Raw genomic sequence first — 11,879 nt, forward strand, 5'->3', positions numbered from 1 at the left:
AAACACAGTATAACCATTATATGTATATATAGTAAATTTTCTTTTTAAAAAAAACCCTATTCAGAAGTTCTAACTCACTTCACTCAAGGCTTGGCCACACCGGAGGGTACATGCGGTAGCGGTACGGGTAATTGTATGAAAAAAATTCGAGATCTGAACGTTGATGTGTCAATTTGGAATTTTTTTCATACAATTACCCGTACCGCTAATGCATGTACCCTTTGGTGTGGCCAAGCCTTCACTCTTTTCATACAAACAAAATCATATGAACAAATCGTTCAATCTAAATTCAATAAGATTTTGTTAAGAAAATTATATTAGTCAGCTATTACATGAAGCCTCAAGAGGCGCGCCTCTTTTCAAAACCAATGAGTGCAAAAGAGAAAGAAGATAAAACAAAAAATTATCCGACCGGAGAGTCGTGGGCCAAAATTCTGAGACTCTTTTTTGACGTTTCTTTTTCCACTCTTTCTTTTTTCAACATTCCCTTTCATTTCTTTTTGCTTCTTGGTGGAATACAACAACAACAATACTTAAATCAAAAGAGAAATGTCAAATTTGAGTCTTCGACTCAAGAGGCATCGTGTAATAGTACGCGCCTCACAGAATGATTATCAAAAGAAAATTCGAAAAAAGAGTCGCGCCTCTTGAGGCTTCATGCAATAGCTGACTTAGTCATTCTGTTTCCATCCTAACGCCCTCCATAGACCAATTCACAATAATCAAAATAATTCGAAATCAGCCATCATCATTCGAAAATTCGAATATACGAAAAAAACAAACATGGCTGTCCTTTTCTCCTTTCGCAAGCAAGTACACCATCAGAGAAACGTCAGCTCAGCTTTGATTAGCTTTTTTTTTTCTGATTACCAACTCTCGGAATTATAAAGAAAGAAAAAAACCTCTTCTCGACTTCCATCAAGAAAAAAAAAAAAAGTGATTTTTCTATTCGTTGTTTATATAATTTCATATAAATTTTTATACAAATACAAATCCGAATAAAGTGAAATAAAACAATAAACTTCGAAACAATCGAAAAACCGAATCCATAAAAACAGAAAAAAAACACACAGAAAAAAAATTATAATGGACCATAAAAAATCACCAGTGCGACGACAAAAAAGACAATCGAAGGCGATCGAAGACAATTTTTGGGACTGCAGTGTTTGTACTTATAAAAACACAGCTGAAGCATTCAAATGCCGAATGTGTGACGTACGTAAAGGTTAGTGATCCCAATAAAATAAAAAAATACAAAAAAAAAAAAGAAATTGCAAAAAAAAAGTTAAATTATCTCTATTTTTTTCTTGTTTTTTTCTTCTCATTTTGTGTTGAAAACAATTAAAAATCTATTTTTGTTAAGAACAAGGAGCAGCAACGCGCATATTGCGTTTTTTTCCATTTTTCTAAGAAACGAATAAAAAATGAACAAAAAAAAAATGTTTGTAATCTGTGTCCTCGTTCTCAATCGAAATAAAAAAAATGCAAAATGCCTGCCTCACCATTTCCATCGCCTTCGCCATCCAATTGCCCAACCCAACCCACCTTCTTTTCTTCTTCGTGAGGAGGAGAGAAGAAAAAGAGTGTGTGCCAATTTTTTTTATTATATTTTCGAGTCGAGTTGAGATTTGTTTGTTTTGTTTCTTTGCATTGCTTCGTGTTGTGGGATCTCTGAGCTGCGTGTTGTAGGTGGAATGAATGCAAGAATTTCTTTTATTTATTTTTTTCTTTTCTGAATACAATTTGTAATTGTTACTGACTTAACTGGGACAAACCACTTGATACTAGTTACAATTTATGTTGTGATTGTCGTATGTGTATTTATGGCTTTTAATAAGACAAATAAATAGTTAGACCGAAAATAGCCACTATCTGAATTAAAAATTGATTGATTCGAAGTAGAAATGACGAAATAGGGTGAAAAAGTCGATAAGAAACATTTTTTTTAACTCCATTACAGCAGCGTCGTTAATCTGAATCTATGATCTTCCATAGTGTGATGAAAAATGCAGATACACACACATTTTAAGCAAACAAATTCAGAAGTTATCATTATTTGAGTAACAAGACTAGCTCATAGCTTTATTTTACTAATGCACGTCCAGCACTTGCCTCTGCAAAACTAAATTCTAGCTAGGACAGTAATCAGGTCATTTGCAAAGAAAAATAGACAAAGATCTCCTGCTACTGGATGCTACGACACTGTTGTTTCATCAGCCTACTTGTTTCCAATTTGAAAGTACCTACATAGCTTCAAATTCATCCAATAATAAGCTTCGCCCTTTTCTTGCAACAAAATGCTTTTCCATTGAGATTTCAAAGACAAATATTCCACTTAGCTAAACCACTTAATTTATCATATCACTGCACGGAGTCGAATATCTATTTGGAACGCCAAAAGTGTTGTCCCACCCATCAAAACGAAATGGGAAAAAAGCTGATGTTGAATGTATGTACAGCTATGGACAAAGAAATGGCACACTTTTGATTTTTTTTTACAAAAATTGGATTTATTTGGGACCTTTTAACTTATATGTTATAATTTTTACATCAGGGCATGCATTAGCTTATGGGAATTCATAAAATTAATAAAATTATAAATTATTTTATTTCAATTCAATTTTTAAAAATATAATTTCTAGAGAATACCCTTTTTTCTTGTGGACAAAGAAATAGCCCACATTCCGAAAATCATAAAAATAATCATTCCTAAGCAAAAATTCTTACAATTTCCAATAAATTCAATACTACTAAGTTAGTAACTTGTTAGTAGACCACAGTTTTTCAAAGTTCTTTCGCACCTCTTTGGTAAACTTTCAACTAACGTCTGGTATCCACTTTGTGGAGTACGGCACCACGCTTCTTTGATTCTGGCCCAAAGATCGTTTGAATTTTTGAATTTCCTTTTCCCACGCTTAACCTTGACATCAATTTATAAGTTTTCTATGGTGTTAAGATTGTGAATTTGAGATGGCTAGGTGCAAACATCGATTTTTTCGTCCGAAAACCTATCTTGTACTATTTCTGATGCATGTTTGGGTGATTGTCATGTATGAATATCTAATTAACTGGCGAGAAATATGGTTCCTCGGTATTCTAATGTAATATTAAGAACAAAAGAATTTATCAATTTTGCCATCCACCTAACCAATGGGTCCTTACCATGCCAGGAAAATGCGCCCCAGACCATCAAATCCTATCCTCTTAGTTTCATCGTCTTGAGATAATACTTTGGCTTGTCCTTTTAATATTTTAGGCGATGGACAAATGTTTTGTCATCGGTTCCAATGCGGTTAACCTTTATTTCATCACTCCAAAAGACTCTCATTCAAAACAGCATGTTTTTATTCAGATGTTTTATAGCTAATGTTAGGTGATCTTTCATGTGTCTTTTTATATCATTGGATTTTTCTTGCTTACCTGTCTGTACAACTCAGCATCATTAAGTATCCTTATTAAAAGTCTGCTTGACACTTTTTTCGCCGAATTCTATATTTACTTCGGGCAAAATCGTGCGAGATGACTTAAAAGGCTCACATTTGCGTTTCTTTGTGATCGCTCTATCCACTCGTATGGACGTTTTGCGGGGAAGAAGTTAACGCAATTTAATTTCAGAGTTTAAATTTCTATTTGCTCTTTCCAAATAAATGGCTTTATCCATCATTTATTCGAAAAATTTAGAGTTTAAGCTAATTAAGAAGGATTTTTCCCTTGACTATGAGGCTCGAAAGTAATTCTCCCTTTTTTCGCAGTTTAATGATGTTTTCTGCCTATTTTTTTTTTAAAATACTTGTTAATTAAATAGTAGCAATAAAATGAATGCATTTTCGTCTACAACTTTTGAACGCGGAATAAAAACTTAACGGTTAAACAAATGTGTGCTATTTCTGTGTTCACTAGCGAAAGAGACAGAAAAAGCATTATATTGCTAGTGCAAATAAATATAGAAAATAACGGTACTTTTAAGATATTTTTGTCTCCATCACTTTATTTCGATAATATACCAAAAGAAAACAATTTATAAAAAGCATTCCTAATATCTAAAATTCTATTCGCATGATTTTTCTCAATAGTGTGCTATTTCTCTGTCCATGGCTGTATGTATGTAAACTTCTGCTAAATTAGTACGCTTTAAAGTTTACCTTAAATTGACTCAGAGTAATACCTAATAACCAAACAATACAAAAAAAAAAAACTCCATATAGAAGACTTTTTCTATGAACATTCTAGTTATCTAGAAAAAATAAACTTAAACAGTTCCACTTAAAGCTTCTCCGTTCTTCTATAGAAAAAAAAGATGAAGTTTTAAAAGAAAAAAAAAAAAAGGAAATCCGACAATTTTCGATTGGGACCCTATCTTCCCAGAAAAATTCTTCCTCGGGAGTTTTCATTAAAAAAAGGATTGGGTCCAATGAATTCTTTACATTCCGAGGCCTGTGAACCTCTGGCTACAATGGTCTCTAGGAAGATCAAATACGCAACTTTCATTAGGAAAACATAGCATTTCGACACTGAGTCAAAGACAACATCTAACGGCCAATTTCTTCACAAAAGTCCTAAGTCAGCTAAGTACCAGACCTAGCTAGACCAGGTACCAGCACTAGAACTCGGTCCTAATGAAAAGTTAGGACCCGAGCATTTCTTCACATATATAGGACCCGATCTAAGTTCACAAGAGAGTACTAAGAACTAGTACGTATAAATCTGGTATAACTATCATTATGACTATATGTATTTTGATAAGTGAACAATTTTATTTTGATATTTTTGAGCGAATTTACAAAATTAAAAATAGAAAAAAGGATAAAATAATAAAAAGAAAAATATGGACGAGGCTGAGAAACGGCGGATCGTCGACATTAATTCAGCAGATCCATCTTAAGTTAAGTTTTGGATAGACGTTTGGAACATAAATGTATTTTAATAAAAATAAAATAAAAAGACAAGTTTAAAAAAAAAAAACGCATTCCTGTGATTATGCTTTTTTTAAATTATAATGCGACTAGCATTATTTTATCATGACTTGTTGGTGACTCGAGACAGCCGTAGGTTTTCTGACCACACGTTTCTAGACTTTAGTGTAAATTTAATTGTTAATGGCTTTCCACAATGTCTATAAACAGAATTCTTCTAGCAAGAATAATTTGTGCTGGACATTCTGGTTCACTCAGTCCAAAGTTATGAGGTAACAAACATAAAAAATAAAAAATACAGACGACTTGAATACCTCCTCCTTTTTGGAAATCGGTAAAAAATGAAATTCACTGGTTTGATTTCAGTATTAATGCCGCTAGCCTACCGATTTTGAGGTCCTAAATATTACCGAGTCCTAACTAATACTCGGTACCAATTTGACAGTCCTATAGCTTAGTACTTTTGTGAAGAAATTACTTGGTACCGATTTGAGTACTAACGATTGGTATAATAACCTAATTTTGAAGAGCTAGCTAGTACCGAGTCCTAACTAGTACTCGGTCCTAAATTGATAGTTCTAGTGCTTAGTACCTGAGTGAAGAAATGAGTTGATACCGATTTGAGTACTAACTTTAGGACTAGGACCGGTATTAGTGCCGTAAGGAATTCAACATAATTTCTTTTACTAACCTTTATGAAGTAGATTTTAACTTATTTCTTTCACAGATGATTGTCATAATCTATAATGTGACAACAACTCCAACATTTCATTGCTCTATCATAAGAAATTCCCCGGGTTGACTTCAAAAAATGTCAGCTTAAAGTCAGAATTTTACCGTGTCTAAAACCAACTGAATGCGCGTGTCTTTGTATTTGTTTTACTCCAGGAGTTTAAAGTCATGTTGCTATTATATTAGTCAAATAGTATTGCCTCGGCTAACCTAATAAGAATTTCATGCATTTTTCTTTGAGTTGTATTTTTCATCTTTTAATTTAACCTTAAGATCCCTTATAGGCGTCTTAACGGGACTAACCTACTAGGCTACCATAAAAAGAAAATGGGGCTTAGTACGGATGGACGAAAAGGAAAACACTGCTCACTTCCTCTGTCACTGTCCAGCACTCTTCCGCACTAGGACAACATTTTTAGGGAACTATATCTTTAATGAATTAAAAGAACTATCCGAAATCTCAGGCAACAGTCTACTGAACTTTGTCAAATCCTCTTCCCGAGTAGATTTACGATTTATACGATTTGTATTGAATTCGTTGAAAGTGCGTTCCATTGAAAATCGCTAGTAAACTACTAGTAGTACTTTGCCACCTCCCAAAGGAACAGGGCTATTGCCGTTCTATTTGACAGTAGGGCTGCTTTAACAACCTATGCAATAGTGGCCTATTGCAATAACTTACAAACTAAAATTACCAAGCACTTTTTCACAAAAAATTGTAAAACAATGAACAAATTCTGTTGCACAAATGTTAAATTGCATACAAAAAGTAACAAATTTGTAAAAAAAAAAGTATTAGGTACCACAAATTTGTGATTGTAAAATGCATTTCGTGAAATAGGCCAAAGTCAAAGAAGTACTTACAAGTACAACTACCGAAAATGTCTAAAAAAATAATAATTTACGAACCCAAAGTGACTTTACTCCTATTAAAAATATTGGCTGTATGCATGTACATTCGCTCAAACTATTTTTCGAATTTATTGAATGATACATTTGAAAATTGGGTTCTGAAAGCCACAATAATCTTCGGTTTATGATAATCATTGTCCACGCGTCTGATTCTTATTATTTTCCGCTAGCTAGATGGTCGTTCTCACTTACAATCTTTGTCATCAACTTAAACGAACGCTAGTTATCACAATATCAGTTGTCTAGTTTTCCCTTCACATGATTTTTCACCGCATATAAGTTTAGAGATGAAAATCGTGAGCTATAAACAACAAAAGATATCTTCTCCGCAACATAAAACTTATAACACATTCATTTGGGAAATTCTTCATGGTGCTTAATGCTTATAGCCCACCAAGGCTTTTTTAGCATCGTAGTTACTTGAAGAGGTCGCTGGAATAACATATTCATCGAACATAGTATTTACTAGGTTGTCTTCTCTTGATTTAAATAGTTCGTCAGTAAAGAATTGTACGATTTTTTTTTTTGGAAACTTTAAAATTTAGAAACTTGAAAATTGTTCTTAGATTGTTTAGAGTTTTAATAGAGCTTTCGAACACTACCCGTGTCACAGCAATTTTCATTAGACTCGACCGTTTTATATTTTACGTTTTTTCTTCCGTCTAAGAAATTGATTTTCATCACTTTTTTTCTACACCTAGAAATTATGGGTTTATTTTTGTATAAGCTTCTGCTTTGCTGCTTTAAGTCTCTGCATAACCAAAGAATCTCCAACTCTCTGGCTTTTTTAAGTGCTTCTGAGATTGATCTATCGGATGCATAGGCCGGGGCTGTCTGTTCACCAAATATATTTCATTTGATTGGAATTAGTGACGCTACCATCGAGGCAATTCTTCGGTATTCACTGATCTTTATCCATTGCTACATTGGCCCTGAGTAGTATTGTTATTTTTCTACGCACTTGTTTTTAAACTAGGAACAAGCCTTAGAGCGATCGTTTAGCTATAAAATTCATTTTAGAAGCAGCAGTTATCGGTATCTCTCCTCTGTCAATATATGGAGAGTTTTCAACAAAACCCATTTGAAGTACTTTTAAGGAAACTTATCTAAAAATATACGCATTCAACTAATCAAATATCAAAAGCAGTGAAGAGAAAAAACGAATGTCAACACATTAATTCTTCTCATCTTAAAAACTACTAACGCAGCATTTACTTACTTAAAGAACAACTGAAGACATCAGAAACTTCTACAAATTAATACAAAATATATATTTTCAGGATCAAACAAAAACACAAACCAAAATAATAATAAAAAAAACCTCACAAAACATACATAAACACACACACAGAAGTCTTGATAAAACAGTTCTTATATTCTGCATTTTCAGTATTAAACTCATTCGGCCTTCTTGCAGGCACATCAACACGGAAACCCCGTCTCAACTCAGCCCTCGTAGCTCAACAAGCTGCCACTCTACCTGGAGCCTCAGGTGCAATGCCAAATGGCACCAAACCAGCCTCCACATCCAAATCATCTGGGCATGATAGAAATAAAAATAAAAAATATCCTGCCCGTTTGAAAAACGTCGATCGTTCGACAGCACAAACACGTGAAGTAACTGTTAATTCCGTCACTGTGTTCATAACCGAATACAAACCGAAGACATTAGCTACTCGAAGAGAATCGAGTGAACAAAGTTTCAGCGAAAGTAATGATTCCCGTAGTTAAATAGGTAAATTTTAAAACATGGTCTTCTTTATTTTCTATTTTATTTTCTTGTGTTTTTTTTTTGGTTTCTTCATAAAAGACCCATAAAAAATTTGCACACACAAAAAATAAAAAAAAAAAAATGTTGTGCACGCTTAGATAAAAATCAAATAAGCTACATAATTCTTTTCTTTTTAGAAAAAAAAGTAAAAAACATAAAAAATTAATTTATATACATAAATGTATATAAACTTAAAAAAAAAATATCACAAAACAGAAAAAATAATCAAGAGAATAGTTTAATTTTTAAATAAAACAAAAAAAAGGAACAAAATAATGGAATTTCTTGTGAATATAAAAAATATAAGAAAGTTTAAAGAAATTAGGAAAGGATGTTCGACGAGGACAAGTTCACTGCCTCGTGAAATACACAATTCTTGTTCATTTTTTTCTATATAAATAATACTACACACCACACACCCTTTTATCTCACAAAAAAAAAAAAAACTATACAAACACATGTAAAGAACAATTTTGTTATAAAGTTTATATATTTTTATTTTATATTTTTTTTATTATATTTTATTTTTTTCTTATATAACGTGTGATAAAAATTTGAATAGTATTTATGGATAACAAAAAAAAGAAGAAAAATGGTAGAATTATAGAATAAGAAAATTAAGGAAAAACAAAAAATTTATGATTTTTAAAATCTGGGATTGATAAAATATGTATATGAGTAAGTTCTCTGCCAAACGAATTTTTTCAAAAAAAAAAAAAAAAATTATTGATCTCGAAACATTGCGGGGGAAGAATTGCATTTTCCAAAAAAACATATCACAAAATGCAAAAGTATACAACTCGTAAACGGCAGAGTGATTGTACATAATGTGTTTGTAAATTTTCTGAGGCGCGCTAAATAAGATGTAAAAAATTAAAAATTTAAACAAACAAAAATTAATTATTAAAAATTCTAAGACAAAATTCAAAATTGTATATTTGTCATTTTTTTAAAACATTTTTTTAAACAACAAAAAATAATTTAAAATTTAAAAACAATGTGTTCTTTTTGTATATTTTTTGTTTTTATTTTTTTTTTTAATTCTTCTGTAAAATGCACACACACACAAAACAAACAATATTTAAACAAAAACAATTTATTATAAAATATCATACTAAAAGTAAAAGTAAAAAAACACAGGCTTTCAGTTACAGTGTACCCAAGCATCTCTATCCAACTTCTCACATGAAATAGTGTATTTTTAACAAAGACTGATATATTATTATTGTAATTATTATTAATTATTATTATTAGTTGTAATTTTTTAAATAAAAAAAAAAGAAAAATTATTACATAATTTTATGTGAAACAGAAAAAAAGAAAACAAAAAACTTCAACATCATACAACAGCAACCCGATCAATGTTGGAAATATAACAATTTGATTTTGAGGATGAATAATAATAAATGAAAGGCCTGTAAGCATTTATAAAAATTGGTAAATATATATAAAATTAAGTTTCCTATTTTAATTTGTAAAAAATACATATTTTAACATTTTTTTTTTTTAATACTGAAATCACATTTACTGATGCGAAGAGAATTTGACAAGAGTGCAATCGAATATTATTCAATACTATGTAAAAACTTAAAATAGTAAGTCTAGACTGCCCATTTAATGTCGTTAAAAGGTTATAAATTAAAATTCTTAAAATTAATTAATTTTATGTACAAAATTCATTCACATTTTATTTTGAGTTCTTAACAGTAGCTTGACTTGCTAGATTTTAGAAACACCCTTTTTTTGTCAAAATAGTTTTTTTTTTTTTAGTCAAATTGATCATTTTTCTTTTAAAGAATCGTCGTTTTAAGAATAATAAGGATCGAATTTATTAGTGGAGATTCGGTGTTCTGGGATGACTTCTTGAAAGGCTTTGGGAAGCAAATTCTTCGAAACGCTAGACTTAAGTTTTTAATTTTTATTCAAGTTCTATATTATCAGAATGATTTAAAAAGAACAAAATTGTGGAAACATATAAACATTGTGGATTTGGGCCTCAACCAACAAGCTTCTTAGCCAGCGTGTTTCACCTTAGACGAGGTTTACCCGTACATTTCGTTGTTGAACATTCTTCTCCAATCATCAATGTTGACGGGACCAAAAATCGCTCGAAGAATTTTTCTATTGTAACTAACCAAAAAGTTTTCATTTACCTTCGTCAAAGTCCATGCCTCTGCACCATTTAGCAGGAATGATAAGAATCTTGTCTTGTAGAGGGGCACTTTAGTTGCTCGAGAGAGTGCTTTGCTGATCAATTGCCTTTTTAAACCAAAATAGCGGTTGGCAAGAGCAATCCTTCGTATTATTTTAGCGCTAGTGTTGCTGTCTGTTTAAATAGCAGAGCCTAAGTAGACGAAGTCCACCTTGATTTTATGGCTGCTCATAGTGAAAATTTGTCGAACACGTCGGTGCTGTTGAGTGTCATTTTTGGGGACGTCACCATATGCTTGGTATTGTCCTCATTGAACTATAAACGCTTCCACTTCGAGGCTTACAAAAGCGCCACTAACATCACGCTGTATTCTTACGATTATGGCAATATAATGGGAATATGGAAGCAGTTGAACGTTTATTTTGAATAAAAATGAAGCAACAAAATCTTCTACTGAATCAAAGCGTTTTGGAAATAGTTTCGAATTATACTAGACCTTTTATTAATAAAGGCAAGGTTTTATAAGAAAAAGATATAGACGTCTTTTTGCCTTTTCTTTTAAAGCTTCTTGGTAAACCGAATAAAGTTTCCTCTAAGGACATAGAATTGAAAATCTAAAGATTTTCATCCTCCAACTAACGCAACTTTCTAAACCGAAGTAACAGTAGTTTTCTAAAGTAATTGGGCTCAAGGTCTCCAATACCATGTCATTCCTGGATCTGCCTATTTCCTTTTTTGTGTAAGACACTATTTAAAACAAATTTTATCAGCAGACTTTCAAAGGTAAAGGTTCCTTCCACAGGACTATTTCGTAAACTTAGTCGTCCAGATTTCGTATCAACTGCTCAGGAGTAGAAAACTCGTTTTCAATACTCTAAATGCGGTTCAATTCGTGCACCGTGAAATGTAGGAAACGAACTACCAAACAATTCTTACTTGCTTACATACTAAAAATTCGACGTGCATTTAGGTCTATATTGATTGATATCTCAAAAGACGATATTAATTATTTTCGTTTTCCTAATTTTAAACATTTTTGTTTAACTGTCTCAAGCTATAGATACCAGAATATAAATGCACTAAACACTGTAGGAATTAAGAAGGTAGTTTTCCTATTTTTAAATTTTCTCAAAAACATGAAGGCTTAAGAACATATATGGTTTTCAGTTTTTGATAAGGAATTTATTGAGGTAGTTTACATTATCGATTTAACCCGTATTGAAATCCATAGTCTTGACAAAATTAAATGTACAACTATAGTTTGAAAAAGGTATCATTGATAACTGTAAGTGTTGCCGTTGTTTTTAAATATTTTTTTTAGTAGTTTTATAGAAAATTGCCCCTCCCGCCTAAAGGGGGGAACATAGGCCCCCTTCTCCCATAACAAAATATGATTGTA

General features: G+C 31.8%; 1 protein-coding gene across 4 annotated transcripts; it reads left to right on the forward strand.

Annotated features, from left to right (window-relative positions):
• Positions 1-713: 713 nt before the first annotated feature.
• LOC129905160 (YY1-associated factor 2) lies at positions 714-11,510 on the forward strand. 4 transcript variants are annotated; one of them, XM_055980563.1, is made up of 3 exons: positions 714-1,225; positions 7,948-8,292; positions 8,368-9,290. In XM_055980563.1, exons 1-2 carry the CDS (start codon positions 1,087-1,089, stop codon positions 8,286-8,288), a joined length of 480 nt encoding a protein of 159 aa, XP_055836538.1. In that variant the 5' UTR covers positions 714-1,086; the 3' UTR covers positions 8,289-8,292; positions 8,368-9,290. The 4 variants fall into 4 exon arrangements, with proteins under 4 accessions (XP_055836538.1, XP_055836540.1, XP_055836539.1 ...); XM_055980565.1 differs by lacking the exon at positions 8,368-9,290 and adding an exon at positions 9,641-11,510 and having other exon boundaries at positions 715-1,225; XM_055980566.1 differs by having other exon boundaries at positions 731-1,225; positions 7,975-8,292.
• Positions 11,511-11,879: the final 369 nt, after the last annotated feature.

The sequence above is a fragment of the Episyrphus balteatus genome, chromosome 1, assembly GCF_945859705.1.
Source record: "Episyrphus balteatus chromosome 1, idEpiBalt1.1, whole genome shotgun sequence".
Taxonomy (NCBI): Eukaryota; Metazoa; Arthropoda; class Insecta; order Diptera; family Syrphidae; genus Episyrphus; species Episyrphus balteatus.